General features: G+C 42.4%; 1 protein-coding gene and 2 long non-coding RNA genes across 3 annotated transcripts in view; 1 reads left to right on the forward strand and 2 right to left on the reverse strand.

Moving 5' to 3' along the window:
* LOC138967042 (uncharacterized) overlaps window positions 1-19,947 on the forward strand; it is a 96,846-nt gene that overhangs the window by 71,824 nt on the left and 5,075 nt on the right. The window lies entirely within an intron of this gene.
* On the reverse strand, window positions 6,528-18,161 carry LOC138967038 (uncharacterized transporter slc-17.2-like). Its single transcript, XM_070339499.1, has 6 exons — window positions 17,461-18,161; window positions 11,347-11,483; window positions 10,762-10,908; window positions 9,263-9,395; window positions 8,743-8,987; window positions 6,528-8,161 (listed from the first exon to the last, which is right to left on the reverse strand). Exons 1-6 carry the CDS (start codon window positions 17,549-17,551, stop codon window positions 7,994-7,996), a joined length of 921 nt encoding a protein of 306 aa, XP_070195600.1. The 5' UTR covers window positions 17,552-18,161; the 3' UTR covers window positions 6,528-7,993.
* LOC138967040 (uncharacterized) overlaps window positions 18,368-19,947 on the reverse strand; it is a 2,550-nt gene continuing 970 nt past the window's right edge. Inside the window, exons 2-3 of the long non-coding RNA XR_011455827.1 lie at window positions 19,137-19,315; window positions 18,368-18,602 (exon numbers count right to left, since the gene is read on the reverse strand). This is a non-coding gene — a long non-coding RNA (uncharacterized lncRNA). The remainder of the gene's footprint in view (window positions 18,603-19,136; window positions 19,316-19,947) is intronic.

A 19,947-nucleotide genomic window follows, 5' to 3' on the forward strand; every position in this document is an offset into this window, starting at 1 on the left:
CGGGTCCTTGACACGGTTCGAGTGGATCGGGCTTTGCATGCCGTGCGATCGTGCGTGACGTCTGCGGCAGAATTGGCCATTGGAACACGGGTCCACTTTATTGGCCCTGTTCCGTGATCATTTTCTGCCTACTTCTATAGTGCCTCCGGATATGAGGAAGAGTCTGAGGAACACGTTTCCTCAGCCTTCTTCCCTCTTTCATCCGGACACTGTTCGTTCTGTGGTGGAGTCCACACGCCAGAGGAACACTGATTCTCTGATGGTTGGCCTCGCTGCTTCGGCGACGGCGGCGGGGAGTAAGAGAAGTGCTACAGTCACCTCCAGCTCCCAGCCTCAGAAGAAGAAGAAGAAGCCAGTTTCACTGCCTCCTTCTTCCTCCTCTTAGGCGCCTGTTGCGTTCCCAAGCAAGACGAAGGGTGCTCAGACAGGTAAGGGGAAGCAGCACCACCAGGGGGGGTGGTCGCAAGCCTGCGCCTGCCCGCCAGCAGAATTTTCAGTGAGTCCCGGCCCTACGTTGACGCCCCCTCAAGTTGCCCCTCTTTCGTCCGTCGGTTCCCTTTTTTCGGGCCCGCGGCATGTGGGGCAGACTGGTCTCCAACCAGTTTTTCTTGAGGGTGGTGTGGTCGGGGTTTTCTCTACCGCTGTCGTCACAACCTCCATTGTCCGCTCTACCTTGGACGTTCCCCCCTCCTCGAGAGCCTGCCAGATGGCAGGCTCTTCAGGACGAGGTGAACTCGTTGGTCGAGAAGAAGGCGGTCTACCCCCTTTCTCAGCCTTCTCTGGGGTTCTGCTCCCGCCTGTTCACCGTCCCCAAAAAGGACGGCCGGTTCAGGCCGGTGTTGGACCTCTCCACCTTGAACTTGTACCTTCACAGGTGCAAGTTCAAGATGGAAACCCCTTCGTCGGTCCGGTTGGCCATCCGGCCAAACGATTGGGCCATGTCTGGGACCTCCAGGATGCTTACTTCCACATCCTGGTGGCCCCGGGGTACCGACATCTGCTCCGGTTCGTTTGGGAGGGCACGGTGTTCGAGTTTCGGGCCCTCCCATTCGGCCTGTCCTTGGCCCCTCTGATTTTCAACGGGGACAACAACACCACATGCTTAGCTTACCTTCGCCACCAGGGGGGCACCAATTCTCGGTCCCTCTCCCTGTTGGCGGAGGAGATTCTGCTCTGGTGCCAGACCAATCAGGTCCGGATGTCAGTCCAGTTCGTTCCGGGGAAACTGAACGCCCTGGCCGACATTCTCAGTCGGGGCGATCAGGTTCTCTCCACAGAATGGACCATCGCTCACAACGTTCTACAGCGTCTGTGGGCAAGGTGGGACCGTCCTCTGATCGATCTGTTCGTAACTCGATTCAGCGCTCGGCTTCCCAGGTACGTCAACCCCTTTCGAGACATGAATGCGTTCCACTTGGACGCATTCACTCTCTTGTGGAGGCTCCTCGATGCTTACGCCTATCCCCCGACATCTCTGATTCCGAGGGTGCTGGCAAAATATCTGCAGGAACGACCAAGACTGATTTTGGTCGCGCCTTACTGGCCAACAGCTCCGTGGTTTCCAGATCTTCGCGGTCTCACCCACGTAGACCCTCTACCTCTGGATCTGGACGGGGGAGGTCTGCTCCAGCCTCGATCATGCCTCCCTCATCCACGTCCAGAGAGTCTGTGCTTGACCGCATGGTTCTTGTGCGCTCCAAACTGCTTGCACTAGGATTGCACAAGAGTTCAGTAGAGTTTTCCTTGAACGCTAAGAGGCGATCAACTAATCAGCTCTACGACTTACGCTGGAGAGCTTGGGCCACCTTCGCCTTGTCCAAGGGGATAAAGCCGCTTTATCCCTCAACACAGGACTTGGCCAACTTCCTGGTGGAAGTGTATCAAAAGAAGAGTCTTTCTTCTAAGACTCTTCTTGGATACAGATCTGCCATCGCTTCCACGATTGCGGCCGCTACTGGTCGCAGAACTGAACACTTGATCAGGTCCTCCCTCATCGCTAATGTCCTTTCGGGTATTAGCAATGCAGCGGTGTCTAAACCTCGGGTTTCATTTCCCAAGGGGGATGTCTTTCTGGTCCTCAAACTCCTGCGTAGCAATGAGTTTGAACCCCTGGCAGGCATCAGTATCAAGTTGCTGATTTTTAAGACTAATTGTTCCTCATCGCTTTAGCCACTTGCCGTAGACTCAGTGGTATTCAAGCTTTGAGTGGCCTGGACTTTGACATTGAGTTCACCACACAGCAGTGGTTGCTAGCATGGTCACGTCAGTCTAAGGTATGTTTCTTGGGTATATTTTCTTTTACGGTAGTACTGTTCGAAAATTGCCTGGGTATCTTAATCCTTGGATTTAAGTGATTTTGATTAAGGAGTTTAATACTCTACATATCACCCTCACACCACTCTGGTATTCTGTGCAAGAATAGTACTGTCGAGGTAAGTGTTATATTGACTGTAAGGCTTCTTTTTAAGCCTACTGTCTATATGATACTTACCGAGACAGTACTATTAGAGTTTCCCTCCCGCCTCCCCTCTTGATATGTTATGGGCTTTTTGAGGGTCTGCAGCTCATAAAGAAAGAGGACGCGCCACCTACATCCTGTAAGGGGGAAGCACTCGGACAGTGCTTGGGATCCACGGTGGCGCATGGTTATGGGAGATAATTGTACCCACTCAGCGTTTTGTCCAATTTTTTCGGCCTATAATAGATAATGTGCAAGAATAGTACTGTCTCGGTAAGTATCATATAGACAGTAGGCTTAAAAAGAAGCCTTACATTTTATTGAAAAGTCAACATTAATTTTGCATATCACACAATTACAACGGCAGCAGCGTCTGTTTTTCTTAGCCCCCTAAGGCATTGAAAGCAAAAATTGTGCTCTGTCTCTTATGGACTGTTCACATTTACAAAATAAGAACAAAACACAATGTGCAAAAAAGACCACTTTTGGGTCTTCAAGAAATGGTATGCTTCGACACCAACATACACACGAACAATCAGATGCAACTGACCACATGGTTGCACGCCTTTCTTATATATACTAGCACAAATTCATGTCATCAGTAGCACATGCATATCAAGATAAGAAGAAAATGAACAAACATTGAAAAAGAAACTCTCTCAGTCGGGTTTGTTAAGGTCTGTGCACTCTATCTCATAATTGTTTTTAAGAGCATGTCCACACTTGCACAACAAATCAAGACAAAAAGAACAAGAAGGGCAAAGCCCATACGACTCACATGCTTTACACATTTTTCCTACCAAAATACATGTGACCTTGACCCAAGGTCAAGGTCATCCAAGGTCATGCAACACAAAGCTGTTAATTCAAGACATAGGAAGTACAATGGTGCTTATTGGCTCTTTCTACCATGAGATATGGTCACTTTTAGTGGTTCACTACCTTATTTTGGTCACATTTCATAAGGGTCAAAGTGACCTTGACCTTGATCATATGTGACCAAATGTGTCTCATGATGAAAGCATAACATGTGCCCCAAATAATTTTTAAGTTTGAAACAGTTATCTTCCATAGTTCAGGGTCAAGGTCACTTCAAAATATGTATACAATCCAACTTTGAAGAGCTCCTGTGACCTTGACCTTGAAGCAAGGTAAACCAAACTGGTATCAAAAGATGGGGCTTACTTTGCCCTATATATCATATATAGGTGAGGTATTGAATCTCAAAAACTTCAGAGAAAATGGGAAAAATGTGAAAAATAGCTGTTTTTTAGGCAACATTTATGGCCCCTGCGACCTTGACCTTGAAGCAAGGTCAAGATGCTATGTATGTGTTTTGGGGCCTTGTCATCATACACCATCTTGCCAAATTTGGTACTGATAGACTGAATAGTGTCCAAGAAATATCCAACGTTAAAGTTTTCCGGACGGACGGACGTCCGGACGGACGGACGGACGGACGGACGTCCGGACGGACGGACGGACGACTCGGGTGAGTACATGTATAGACTCACTTTTGCTTCGCATGTGAGTCAAAAATGATACGAGCTGGAAGAAAAGACCACTAAGTTCTGTCTTAGCATCAAGCCTGTAAGTCGGGTTTGTTGAAGTCTGTGCGCTCTTTCTCTCGATTAAAAGAGAATGTAATCGTTAATTGTACATATGGGTGCGTCTCAGAAACTGAACCTTTTGTGTGTGCCATAATCAAATTAGCCCACAATTGAAACATACTGAATTTTAAATCATGATATTGGTATTTTTGAGAAGTAAAATGAATAAAGAAATAGTACAAACAAAACTGAGTATTTTGCATGATTATTATGAAGGTTGTTTTGCGAAAGAAATGATTGGATGCGTGAAAAATGGAGGTCTGATCTGTGACATGAACCATCAACTAGTTTTGCACCTCACTACAAGAATCGTTTGGAATGTCCATGCAAGGACTGCTATTCTTGTTATGTGTGTTTGGTTTAAGTGTGCTTGACAGTTGAAATGTTATTTTGTCCACAGAATTGTTTTTTTAAACGAAATTAATCGCTTGAAAGTTTTCCATCACTGTCGTAACATAGGTTTCCACGCGCGTGCAACAGCAACAAGTCCTAAATTTGAACTTTAGAATTTGCATATTCATCTTCAACACGATCTTGACATGAAAGGGCATAGAAAATCGCTATGCTAAATGTTATTTAAGTATTATTTTCTCAAAATTGCATCTGCAAACTAAGTTGAAAGTTGCGCAATATGACATGCTTCTTCAAAATTCAGTTACGATGGTGAACGGTTTTGCAAATAATGTTCAGAGTTTTGAAGAAAGATTAGAACTATTTTGCGCGTAGTGACTTAGAGGTATGGGTGACTACGCATGCGCAGTTACAGAGAGAAATAGTTCAGCTTCCAGCAGCGAAGAAAGATTTCGAGAATGTTTCCGAAGTCTGTGATTTTGTTACGACAGTGATCAACACCCAAGGTTCTTGAGAAAAGGTGAGTTTTTGCTGCTATGATATTCTATGAAGTGAAAAATTAGGCTAAACATTTGTTAATAATAGTTTTTCTTTCGATTTCACCTAGTCAAAACTTGACTAAATGTTTTAACATAGAGGGAGAATCGAAACGAGGGTCGTGGTGTATGTGTGTGTGTGTGTGTGTCTGTCTGTCTGTGCGTGTGTGTGTGTAGAGCGATTCAGACTAAACTACTTGACCGATCTTTATGAAATTTGACATGAGAGTTCCTGGGTATGATATTCCCGGACGTTTTTTTCTTTTTTTCGACAAATACTTTTGATGACGTCATATCCGGCTTTTTGTAAAAGTTGAGGCGGCACTGTCACACCCTCATTTTTCAATTAAATTGATTGAAATTTTTGTAAAGCAATCTTCGACGAAGGCCGGACTTCGGTATTGCATTTCAGCTTGGTGGCTTAAAAATTAATTAATGACTTTGGCCATTAAAAATCTGAAAATTGTAATAATTTTTTTATTTATTTACAAAACGATCCAAATTTACGTTCATCTTATTTGACATCATTTCCTGATTCCAAAAACATATAAATATGTTATATTTGGATTAAAAACAAGCTCTGAAAATTAAAAATATAAAAATTATGATCAAAATTAAATTTCCGAAATCGATTTAAAGGAACGGTAAGTGTCAATGTTTTCTTTTATTGTAAAAGTTGTATGTTCAATGGAATGGTAAGTCTGAACAAAATAATTACTTTATTTTGTTTTTAGCCAGTGAATGTGGATGCATCAAAATCTTGATAGACATAAAAAAAAATTCATGTTAGTGAAACTAGTACACATATTGCATCAATCTTTGGTTGAAATCGCAGGTACTTGCATGTTTCAGGTGCAAGAGATTCGACCTGATGAACTGGTGGTAAAGTTCCTTCGAAGGAAACCGGAGGGGAACTACTATTGCTTTCCAGGGATCGATGATATTTCCTTAGTCCCTACATCTGATGCAACCATGATTCGTGACCCCACCTTCAATGCCAGGGGGCATTATTTCTTTTGAAATAAATTAATTAACTGCAAGTGGCAACTGTTCTATATGTAACCAATGCCTTTGGTTTATTGTCTTAACAATTGAATGAACCACTTTTGAACATTTGCATTCTTCATGTCAAACCTTATAATACATGTCTGGTTGTTCGTTTCCGAGTTACGTCGGTGATGAACATTTCATTAATGTTTCTCTTTTTTGGGGCAAAGTTTGCTTGATTTTGTCCAGCTTTTTTTCTTTCTGTTCCTGTTTTAGTGTTTGGCATTTTACCTAAGAAGAATCTGGTTGCAAAATTAGCTTCATTTAGTAAAGTTTGTTGGAAAAAGCATAACCGTTTCTTTGTTACAAAAGTGATGTTTCCATGTTACATCGGTGACCATTTTGCATTCTTTTGGGATAACTTTCTAACATTTTGTCTTAGAGCAACAAATCTTTGTATATATGCTATTGTGAAGGTTAAATGTCAATAAGACTGAATGAATGCCATGAATCAACATGTTCTGATCAGGATATCATTAATTAATTTTTATTTTTGTATTGAAATTTTGACGAATGCATGGAACTTTGAAAAAAACATTATTTTGTTGTTTGCATGTAGTCATTTCATATTGAACTCTATAATGGCTTGTGATTCAACAATAATAACTGAATAAAAGTCGTTTTCAGCCTTATAAATGCAGTTTTGTTGTCTTTTATTGTTTCCATGTTACACGGGTGATTTTGCACACATGGTCCAAATAATGCTCAATATATGGCAAACTAAAGGCAATGTTATATTTTTTCTTGTTTAACTTGACTGAAAAGGTACACCCTGAGAAGTGTGTAAATAGTATTATCAAAGTTTTCTGGGAAGATTTTACTTTTGGTGATAATGTCACAAACAGAGGACGAGATTCTGAGACGCACCCATATATACATATCAAAACAAAAAATAAACACGAGTTTTAAAAACGAAAACGAAGTTTTGGTTTTGAATCATTTTGTCGGATTTGTTGGAAGTCGGTCATGTATCTCCTGTTCTAAAGACCGTTTCCATATTTGCAAATATTAAAACCAACAAAACAAAAAACAAAACAAAAAAAATAACACAAGCTGAAAAGAAAACCATACAACCGAGATTTGGCTTTTCACAAAGTCTCTGAATCAAATGTGTTGACTGACCAGGCGGTTGCAAACGTGTTTTCCTCATGCAAATCCATATAATCATTTGCGCATATATCAAAACAAGAAGAACTCACAAGACAGCTAGCTTTTTTGTCTTCAACTCTCGCCATCCTGATATTGAGGAGTTTACCCTTTACTGAGCCAAGGGCAAGTTCTTTTTTTTTCTTTTTTTTTATAGTCTCATTATGTGTGTATGTCCGTCCACTGTAAATAGGCTTTGCTAGTACAAGGAAAAAAAGACAATCATCAAAAACAAGAGGAAAACCAGAGCGGAGAAAGATGACTACCACCTGCTCCAACGTGAAGAACAAGTCGTCCTACTGAGACTCCGCACTGGACATAACAGACTAAACCATTATATGGCCACAAAGCTTAAGCTAGTTCCCTCCCCCCTATGTCCGTGTGGCAAGAATCAGACAGCAGAGAACATCCTGCAGGCTTGTCAATACCACAGTGCTCTGAGGGACACAACCGGGCCAGAGGAGACAGCGCTACAAAAGAAGCTATACGGCCCCAAAGAGGACTTGGAGAGGACAGCACGTTTCGCCCTGCAGTCCGGACTGACGATCTAACAGCGAACGACAAGAAGAATAATAAGAAGAAATAGGCTTTGCTTAATTGAGTCCGAAGTTGAATTCGGGAAATCTGCGCGAAACCTTTTTACTAAAACTTCAGTGCCAAAGCTTCTTGGAGTGAGCTTTGTGGAATCGACTTCGCCCAATTAACATTAGGCTTAAAGACCAAAGGGACGACGAAGTAGTGATCGAATGTTTCGTTGTGTCTGATTATTAAAAGTTCCAATATCTAACTTTTCTCGTTTGCTTTTTTAAAATGTGTACACAAGACAACAAGTTTGCGGTTTATCATCAAGTGTGTGAGTCCGGTTTGTTGAGGACTGTGCACTCTATCTCCTGTTGTGGCGGGCAGGCCCACGGTTGCACGTGCGCCTTGGCAAACACACAGAAGACAAGGATGCCAATGATGTAAAGGCCTGACGTGATGTAGAATACTGTCTGCCACTGCTCTCGAGTTTGCTGTGGACAGAAATTGTGTAAGTAAAACAATGTCGGCCTTATTATGTATCTGAGATGTTTAAATGTAGGTACTGTATGCATACACGTGACCACACCCATTCACAGAAAAGGAAGAGAGAGTCTGAGAGAGAGGGTGTGTGTGTGTGAGAGAGTATAGGAGAGAGTGAGATACGGAGAATGAGGGAGAGACAGTAAAAAAGAGAGGGAGAGTCTGTGTGTGTGTGTGTTTGTGTGTGAGAGAAAAACGGAGAGAGAGAGAAAGAGAAACACACACACGGCCATGCACATACACACACACAGACACACACGCACGCACGCACCCGTGTGTGTGTGTGTGCGTGCGTCCATGCATGCGTTCGTGCATGCGTGTATATGTGTGTATACATGTTAAAATAGTATTTTCACTGAACTCACATCAGCGGTAAGAGCCACCACGAGGTAAGGGTTAACCATGCCAGCCACCGAAGCCGGACAAGGTATTAGTGGCGGTACAGATGTTGACGGCATAGCGGTATGTGTGTTTGTGCGTGCGTGCGTGCGGGCATGCGTGGGTGTTAAAACGGTAGTTTCCCTGCACTCACATCCACAGTAAGAGCCGCCACGAGATAAGGGTTAAGCATGCCAGCCACCGAGGACAAGGTGTTAGTAGCGGTACAGATGTTGACGGCATAGCGAGGGGCAATGTCATAGGGGTTGAGGAAGAACCCCCCTGTGATGGCCAGCCCAGACACACCCACAGCCACCACCAGAAGCGTTACCAAGGCAACCGTCTGGTCACATGGCAGATGACTCATTACGACGAGAAGAACGGCTGGAGTGATGTACGCTGAAAAAGGACGTTGAATAGGAAATATATATACTAGTGATAGTGAATGTGAGCCTGTGTGAAAGATATGAAGCTTGATGATACTAGGGGAATCGGAACAACACACACGCACACACACACACACACACACATACACACACACACGCGCGCGCGCGCGAGCGCACACACACACACACACACACACACACACACATACACACACTCCCACAGACACACACATGAGGACGAGAGAGTCAAACGACGCCAAAGGCAAACGTTGCCAGGCAACAACTTACCGGCAATGGTGAAGAGTTTCCGGGCAGCCAGGACGGACAAGTAACGCCGTCTGATAACACAGTCGGACAGGAAACCAGTCCCGGTCAACACCAGGAAAAGGGCGATATACGGCAGCATGGAAATCACACCATTCTACACAGCAGAACACAAAGACCACAGTTTTACATTCACAAACAAATTAACATGTAGATGAATAAATTAACGAAGACAGAAAGAAAGAAAGAAACAGGATAAAATAACTAATCAAAAATAAAGGTAAGAAAGGAAGGAGGGGGGATGCTAATCGAACAGAATTAGTCTGATATGGTAACCACACGGTTGCCATTCTAGTTAAGAAATTATAACGTCCGGATCAGTTTTAGGGGAAGCACGCAGATCGCTTTTCAAAGCACATTAGCCGGACCTAGGTGTGTACCTGGATTCTACCCTGACTATGCAACAACACATCAGCCAGGTCTGTGAATGCGCTTTTCTTTGAACTGCGCAAGACCTCCTCTGTAAGACCTTTCCTGGCATTTCAAGCCACTGTCCAACTAATTTAGTTTCATCTCTAATACTGAGTCGTCTTGATTATTGTAACTCAGTCTTTGCTTGCTGGTCTCCCCTCAGATGAGCTCTACCGCCTACAAAAAGTACAGAACAGTGCCGCTAGGCTCATTCTCCAAAAGACTCAAAGAAAGACCACGTCACTTCCCTACTCAGCTCCCTCCACTGGCTTCCAGTGACGTTCAGGATATAATACAAGTTGGCTGTGTTAGGGTACAGGCGTTTTGATAATTCACTCCCCCCACCTGTCAAATTCCCTCAGCATCTATGAACCATCCCGTTCCCTCAGATCATCCTCAGAAAAACTCCTCCGCATCCCAAAGATCAGGACAAAAACATTTGGCGAAAGAACCTTTATATTTCAGATGCCGACTGTATGGAATGCGCTTCCAAATCATGTTCGCAATGCCTGTAGTCTTGCGTCCTTCAAAACCCAGCTGAAAACACATCTCTTTCAGCACACTCTGTAGTTTACCACCTGCCTGTACATTATTTGTATGCCTTGTGTGTTCACGTGCTTGCACGAGAGAGAGAGAGAGAGAGAGACAGAGAGAGACAGAGACAGAGACAGAGACACAGAGAGAGAGAGAGAGAGATCATGCATTCTTATTGTAAGTGCTTAGTACGCTTGCTTGCTTAATTTTGTTGTTGTTGACTGTGCTTATTCTTATCGCTATGATTGGTTAGTTTGCTTGTATTTTGTATATCGTGTGTGTGTGTGTGTGTGTGTGTGTGTGTGTGTGTGTGTGTGTGTGTGTGTGTGTGTGTATGTGTGTGTGTGTGTGTGTGTGTGTGTGTGTGTGTGAGGTGTTTATTGGAATTGTAAAGCGCTTGGAGCTGTAAATCGGGACTTATGCTATAGAAAAGTGATTGACTATTATTATCTTTTTTTTTGTAATTATAAATAATTATGCAAATCTTAAGCCGAAACAATAATTTGCGCATGTCTTACCGATTTGATGTCAAATCCCATGGTTTCGTAGAGGAAAATAGGCAGGTTTGAGATCATGAGGAAAAATCCATAGTCATAGACAAAGTGTCCCACAGCTATTGCCCAGAAACACGAAGATTTCACCATGCTGCCCCACGGAACTTCTAGCTGCCAAACAAGAAAGCTTCATCAGCGAGTCTGTCATTGGAGAGGCAGTAGAATATCTTTGGTACAATAGTATCACCATGGTTGGTATCATTACTGTCTGTTTCATTTAATTACCAACATTATCGTCTGCAAGATTATCTCTTTTTTTTAACGTGAAATTTGCCGTCAGAGGGAACACATGCACAGAATACATTGGAAACATCCCTTTAAGTCCCCCGATTGAGGACTGCTGATAGTGAACGACGAAGAAGAAGAAGAAGAAGAAGAAGAAGAAGGACTGCTGTTTTGTAAAGATTCTGCTGTTAAAGATTGTTGGTGGTCTTAAAAGGGTAGGGTGGGGCGAGGGATGGGTGGGTCGGGGAGGGGGGGGGGGGGGGGGGCACTGTACAAGCTAACCTGGGATTAGCTGGTAGAGGGTGGGGTAGAGCACAGACTTACCTTTTGTTTCCTGTCCGTGACAGAAGCCCTGGTGCGCACAATGTAGTCGCGCTCACTGGGACTGATGCGTGGGTGAGTCTCCGGTGAGTCGGACATCAGGAAGAACCAGACAGCTGACCATACGATGCCCACTCCGCCTGCAAGATATAAATTAAATGGTAGTCGATTTTTTTTTTTTTTTTTTAAATAACCGCATTATTTTCGCCTGGAACACTGGCAAGACCTTGTATCAAAGCACCGGTGGATTGAAGTAGCTGTGGCCTGGAATTGCAGAGTGATGCTTCTAGATAGCAGACGGACGACAAAAATGGACAGTATTATAAAATAACTCTGTCGGTTTTTGTTCTCGGTTGTGGAAGAGTTGTACCCCCTGAAGCCGAGGCAAACACAACTATTACGTACCGCCGGTCAGTGGAGGTAAGGCCAGGGACTATGTCTTCTCGGTGAACAATGAGCTAGCTCAGATGTGCAGATTTTCAAGAGGGAGAGAGAGAGAGAGAGAGAGAGAGAGAGAGAGAGAGAGAGAGAGAGAGAGAGAGAGAGAGAGAGAGAGACTCAGACTCAGAACTTTATTACAAAAGGATAAAGGTTTTAGGCAAAGCCTATTCTTCCAACCTGTCCTTTATACAACACATAACTCATAACTCATAACTCATAACTCATAACACTTTATTGATCCAACAAAGGAAATTAAATTGGTCATCAGCACATATAGGTCATTGATTAATAATTATAAAAGAATAAGAGAAGAAAATTCATAAAACCCATGATAACAAAAAAAATATCTAAAGTAATATATGTACAACTACAATACCCTTTTTACTTGCACACTTGACACACCGACACACATGCATACATACCTACATACATACCTACATACATACCTACATATATACATACATACATACATACATACATACATACATACATACATACATACATACATACATACATACATTCCATGTTAAAGTGCAGCCAAGAATATCACAATAACCATATCACTGTTTGGACTAACAGACAAGTCCCCATGCAAATGATGATAACAACAATCCATAATTAACGCTATTGCACTACCAAAAGAAGAGACCAACCAAACACATAAAACCAATCACAGTAATCATCATCAGTTATCACAGGTATCACAGTAGATTAGCCATCAGGTAGTTAGACTCAATTGGGCAAATATAGTGTCAACACCATCACAACAGTGCTAAAGCTCATTATCACAGCACTAGTTATGATAAAGACAGACGCACATAAAAATATAAATTCAATCATATACAATACAGAAATACATTGTATGGAATGCAACACAATGTGCATTTAAGGAATTTCATGAGGAGAACTGAAAAATTACAAAATTACATTGACATAGTTATACCTTTCATTTGGGAATAAAGTTGCTCCGATCAGCTACACATCCGTTAACACTAGTACACAATGTTTAACAATATAACAATCGAACAAGACATTTCATTCACGAATGATGTGTGAACGTGACTGTCTCTTAAACATTTTCACTGAAGTTGCATTTCTTATCTGTTGGGGGAAGGAGTTCCAGAGAAACGCTCCCGAGAAGGCTAAGCTCGATTTGTAGAGGTCTATGCGAGGTATAGGAGGGATGATTTTTTGGGACCCATATCTTTTTGTGGCATGTTTGAAATGTGATTGCAAATATTTAGGACAGTCGTCATTTAGAATTGTATACATGAACACAGCCTTGTTTAACGTCAACTGATCTTTCAAGGGGAGGAAATTCAGGAGCTTTAGTTTATCATCCGTGGACCTATTCAAATCATGCAGAATAAGTTTTGCAGCTCGGCGATGCAGGGAATTGAGTCTTTTTAAATGAACATCACTGCAGTTATCCCAAAGTGTCGATGCGAAGTTTATAATGAGGCATTATGTGGGCGTAATAGAACATTTTGAGTGCTGCAGAATCTGCGTAATGCCTTAATTTTGATAACAGGTACAAATTTGTTGATACTAGTTTGCAAATATTACTCAAATGAGTTTGCCATTTCAACTCTTGATCAATGGTAACACCCAATAATCTATGTTCCCTAACTTGCTGCACTTGAGTTGAACCAACTGACAGTTGTAATTGTAAAGGACTTAATTGGTGTTTGTGTCTCGTGGTTATCACCATACTCTTTGTTTTAATCGGATGAATGATCATTGCATTAGAAACGCACCACTCAGTGATTTCATCCACACTTGTTTGAAGAGAAGAGTTGACGGATTCCAAAGATTTTTGACTGGTGTGAACAGAAGAGTCATCCGCGAAGAACTCACATCTAACTTTTTCATCGGACACATGAAGGGGTAAATCATTTATATAAATACAGAACAAGATAGGTCCTAATACAGACCCTTGAGGGACACCACTCCTGACAAACTCGTTTGACGAAGTTGTACAGTTAATGGATACATACTGTTTCCGTTTTGAAAGATACGATTCAAAAAAGGCACAGGCGGAGTCGTCTTTTAAATAGCACTTTAATTTCTTTAGTAGAAGTGAGTGATCTACTAGGTCAAAGGCTTTCTTAAAGTCCAAAAACAACGCTCCCGTTATTTCTGCTTTGTTTATTGCTGACAGCCAAGTCTCACATAAAGAGATTAAGGCGGTGTGGCAGGAATGATTAGAGCGGAATCCAGACTGAAAAGGATGAAACAGATTCATTTGTTCCATATATGCCAGTACAGAAGGTGTTTTTGTATGTGCTTTTCTAAGGGTTTAGATAGAACAGGTAAGAGGGAAATAGGCCTAAAGTTGTTTGGGTCTGTAAGATCCTTATTTTTTGGAAGTGGTAATACCTTTGCACACTTTAAAATAGAAGGGAACACGTTTTGTTGTATGCTTAGGTTATAAACATAAGTTAGGGAATCGAGAATGTAAGGTAAAGCAAGTTTTAGCAACTTGACTGGAATCTTGTCTGGACCCATTGACTTCTTATAATATTCGCCATTTGTTCTACCAGTTTTCCTACCTCGTGCACTGAGATTGGAGGAATAGAAAACGTGTCAGTTTGAGTCAACTTTTGTCCACAGAATGTTTTTAATTTTTCAAAACAATCATCCGTATCAAGGGAATCATTCTGATTGAGACAAGATTTTAGGTTGTCTGCTAGCGAAATGAAGTGTTTGTTAAAATCATTTGGAGATATTTGTGACTGAGAATTGGTTGATCCCTTCCTAGATTTATCAAGAATTTCATTCACTGCTCGCCAGATTGTAGCTGTATCCTTTTTTTCAGAAATCAGTTTATTAAAATATTCTGCCTTTGCTTGTCTCACTGTGTCCAAAACTTTATTTTTTTTGCAGTTTATATTCTGTTTTCATGTTGCGCTCTTTAAAATAATCACGCATCGCCATAGCCTCGATAATGTCTGAGGTTAACGAAGGGGGGAGCTGGGGATGTTTCACTCTATGCTGACGTAGTGGTGCGTGTTTATCAATTATTGAACACAAAATATGGTGAAAAATATTGCAAGCGCCCTCTGCGTCACTGCAATTGAATACGCTATAAAATGGGGCTTGGTTAAGGTCAAAGAAAAAGGCAGATTCATCAAAATACTTGAAACTTCTGTATTCGATTGTTGTGTGGCCTTTATGACGTGATTTTGGCAATCTAAGAGAAATCGAGCAAAAAACAGAATGATGGTCACTAAAACTGGAATGCACTACTTGCGCATTTGCAACGATATTCTTACTATCAGTGTAAATATGATCAATCAGGGTTGATGATGTATTTGTTTCTCTTGTAGGGGTTTTAACCAGCTGATGAAGACCAAACAGAGCAGTGGTTGAGCACCACGTTGTTTGAGGCCTGAGTAGGTTAATGTTAAAATCGCCAAGCAATACAACATTCTCGTCACGAGCCTTCATTCACTCTGTCCATCATAGAAACAAAATCATCAATCCACCTTGACGTTTCAGCATGGTTACGATACACATAGCCAATAAGCAAGGGAGAGGATTTGTCATGTTTTAGTTCCAACCACATACATTCAACATTTTCATCTTCAAGGTCAGTTCTACGTTTGACAATCCCAGCAATGGACTGATGAACATAAAGAGCGATGCCTGTTTGGCCTACTCGTGCATTGTCCCGTTGTAAAACCGAATAATTCGGAATGTTAACAAGGCTGTCTGAGATACGCGAATCTAGACGCGTTTCACTTACACCGAAGAGCTGTACCAGCTCTGGTTGCTGGTTCAGCAATACACAGACATCATGTACTTTGTTGACTAAATGATAAATATTTACATGCCCTATACTGAGAACAGTGTTTGATGTTGTTGACCTTAGGACGAAGTGCAATATTGTAACAAACAGCAGTAAATAATAAAGCAAGCAAAATCCGGTAATATGAGTATCCGGAGCAGTCAAGACAACAGTTCTAGTATATCATAAACGCACAAGGATTTCTCCAAGTAAATGTCAAGATTCCCACAACACAAAGCGAGCGCTGACAATGCACATTCAGACACACAAGCTTTCACTTCAGGCCTACACGACAAAGCGTCACACGATTCGGATTAAGTGGCATTCACCACTTACACTCCCGGGATAAATCAGAATAATTATAGTTGCTATTTAGAACAGGATGATACAGGATGAGATAGCAGCTCACACAAAGGTATGCAATCAAAAATAAAGAAACAAATTGTTGCTTAAAAATGAAGGGTGACCGAACAAGGTAAAGCAAATCCCACAACAAACAACGGGATACTAGATAATATAAGCTTAAATGCAAGATGAACAAAATGTTCACAGAAAACAAGGAGACACAAGGTTAAAAGCAGTTAATGCTGAACAGCCCTGGTGAGATTCAGTTGAGACTGAACAGTTCACAAACTCGGCCCAAAGCCAGTAGTTCATGCAAATATTTAGCTCACCGTCAAAGTTAATGTTGTAAAAGGTTCTTAACACAAGTCTTGCACAGAGAAGTAGAATCTCAATTATGCATCACGTGTTCAGACTATAATATCGTCGAAACACCAGCCGCTTTCCATGCGGATGAAAATAAGCCAATGGCTTCAGGGCACGACACACACAATGCCGTCCCTATAGCGTGACCGACCTGAGGCACTTATTAGAAGCGAGCACGTCCAAGTCAGGTCACGAATTTAGCTGTAGAACACAGTAAACAAAGTTAGTTTGAAGATTCCTCAATATGATGAAGGCCGCGCGATTATGCTCACACACTATGCGGCAGGGCTGGCACACAGTTGTAGATCTATCCTTAAAGACACAGTCCACCTTTTCTCTTCTCACGGGTTTTAAACGTAGGTTCACAACTCCAGTTTGCCATAGAACACGAACCTGTGCACGGTAGTAATAAGTTTAGACACACAGAATCGTCACGGTAACTCACTTGCCCTTTTGAGTTCAGGAACTCAAACGGGCGCCCAAAATATTAAGGTAGTGAACGATTTAGACACTCGCCACAAATAACAAATTAGTGCACGATCTACACACTTGCCCACCTGGGCTGAGGGAATCTTACCCTTTGCAGGAGAATGCACAGATAACTATATTGTTCACGAGAAATCTCCATGAGTCAAGTGCGGCCATGAGCATTAGAGTTCAATGCTAGTTGTTACATAGTTGCTACATAATTATGTTCCGCCTAGGAAGTGGACGTACGTAGGGCAAAACGTAGGACTCCTGTTTCCTGCATGAGTCTCTCTCTCTCTGTCTCTCACGCAAACGAACGCGAGAGACAGAAACAGAGACAGAGACAGAGACACTGAGAAAGAGAGAGATGTTGAGAGGGAGGCCGGGTAAGAAGGAGGGACAAACAGCGGAAGGTTGAGAGAGAGAGAGATGGGGGGGGGGGGGGGGGGGGGAGAAAGAGAGAGAGGGTGACAGAGAGGGAGACAGAGAGAGACACACACACAGGGTCAAATACCAACCAAAGTCGTAGAATACGGAGGGTCATGGCCAACCGGCCCACAATCCGTACTCCACAGTGCAAAGAGTAGAAACAAGACTGCAAGGCCAAAACACATGCAAACAACCCCCCCCCCCACACACACACACACACACTCTCTCACACACACACACACACACACATACACACACAAAGAGATACCGACTGTACGTACCAAAGACGTAGAATACGGAAGGCCAACCACCCAAGAATCCATATTCACAGAGCAGAGCGGAGAGCGGGAACACGGCAGCCAAGGCGACCATCTGCCCGGCAAACGTGACCCCCAGCAGGGTGGCTTGCTCGGCCTTGGGGGCCCATCGTCCCCACAGTCCGTAAAATGCGGGAACCACAGTGGCCTGCAACGTGTTAAACTGCCAGTAAACTACAATTGTATCATTCCCCTGTTAAGGCCCTCCGTTTTAGGGTTCATTCATATTAACTAAGTCAATGAGCAAAAAAACAATTACACGTATTGTATGTGATAAAGGTAAAATAAAATGTCGTCTTTTCTGCGCTTGGGATCGAATGATTGTGTCAGAAAGTTTTTAATTGGACAAACTTTTTATAGAAACGTTATGGGGTTTTTCAGTCAGGATGCAGCAAATTGTCACCTGGCCTGCAATCTGATCTGAGGAAAGCACCACGGAACTCCACCCGGCGCGGCATTTCCTGCAAGCAGGAGAAACACATCCAGGACATCCTTGAAATCCACCCACTTTAGGTCTAATTAGACCACCTTTGCGTCAGGCCTACTTCATAAGTTAATGTAATTCTATTCTGCTCAATACAACTTTATTATCTGAATGTGGTACGTACAGAAATGTGTCTTTTGGCTCGTACACAAAGATTTACTTCCAATAAAAATCACACCACTCATTCAAACTCTCTCTCGCAAACACTCATAAAAAAAAAGATATAAATTAATACATTAATTTACATAAGAATCACACATTCAAAACATACTACAGTCATACTAACAGGCGTACTGACTATGCTCACTGCAAACAGAGGGAAAAATCGTTCAATAGTATTTATGAGAGTGAAAAAATCAAGCAGTTTGATTAAAAAACATGTACTTACCGTACTAAGTCCCATAACAATCCTGAGCGCCAGAACTGCCCAAGGGGAGAGAAACGCGGCAGGATGACAAAGGGCGTGACACACAGACATCACCACGATGCTCCCCCCTGTCATCAGCCTCACTCCCAGGCGATGGATGACGTAATTACCGGGAATTTGCATGATGGTATACCCAAGGTAGAGCGCGGAGAGGAGCAGGCCCTGCGTTTGCTTGTCCCACACAAAGGGTCCATCCTGTTGACAAAGGTGAACAGCACCCTCGAGGCTTAATATAAAAGATACGAGTCTCTGCACCTTTTAACTAACTGCTATCGCATTCTACTATCTAGTCCTTAATAGACACAACACAGCAGGCATATGTAGGATATGAAGCACCATCAACAACAACCTTTTAACTATGGTTTAAAATATAGCCTACTCTTACGCTGTATGTCTATATTTGTTAGTCTGTCTGTGTCTCTCACTCCCTCCCACCCACTCCCGCCCCATTCCTTTCACATAATTATATGTACACTATGTGTATAATACGAGAGAGAAAACAATGACATGATCATATCTCTTTGAATAATTCTACAGCACAAAATTGCTGATGAGTGCTTGGTTCTGTCATAGACCTATATCTAAATATAGGTCCCTGGTTCTGTTATGTCTGTCTCTGTCTCTCTGCATCAGGCTGTAGGCTATGTCTGTCTGTCTGTCTCTCTTTCTCTCTCACTCTCTCTTCCTACACCCTCTGCCATCTCTAACACGAAAGGGAAAAATCATCACCTTGTTTTGTTCTGTTGTAGATGACAGCTGATGACAGCTGTGTTCTGTGTGTTGAAAACTCGACTCATCTGCAGCAACTGCTGACAAGTTATATGGTGTGTGAGTATACTGCGAGCTGTTGACGAACGTCTCATCTGTTCCCGACGAATTTATGTGATTGATAAGTGGATCCGTTGAGTCTGAAACACCAAAAAAGCCGGCATATCATAGCAGAGCATAGTAGGTCTACAATCACAAAGCATGCCACAACGGCATGTGATTTAACGTGATTTCATGTCGCAACAAACAATAGCAATATATAATAGCAAACACCATCGTACAGTCGATGAAAGTTACTTTAGAAAATTTATACAAAATATGAAATTAAAAGAACAGTTTTTGGTGGTTGGGACATCCTTCCTCCAGAACGAAGTAGGACAGTCTTTTTAATGACAAATTTCTCTGCGCTTACCCTCTCAAAATCAAGGACCAAGCATGGTAAAAAGCGGAACTTAATTAAAACCTTTACGTAAAAGTGTTCTCCTCCAATCACACACCCATGACAAAGTTACAAGCATAGAATTTGTATCGATAATAGCAGGCAAGTTTTACCTTGATGTTAGAGATGACGTAGCGAGTTGACCGCTGTGTGGTTGACCATGTAGACAACAGACAGTGACACCCTCTGATACACACAGAACTATCTTACCTTGATGTGAGTGATGACGTAAAGAGTTGACCGTTGTGTCATTAACCATGCAAATAACAGACAGTGACACAGACCACGCACAGACCTATCTTACCTTGATTTGAGTGATGACGTAGTGAGTTA

The sequence above is a fragment of the Littorina saxatilis genome, linkage group LG5, assembly GCF_037325665.1.
Source record: "Littorina saxatilis isolate snail1 linkage group LG5, US_GU_Lsax_2.0, whole genome shotgun sequence".
Classification (NCBI taxonomy): Eukaryota; Metazoa; Mollusca; class Gastropoda; order Littorinimorpha; family Littorinidae; genus Littorina; species Littorina saxatilis.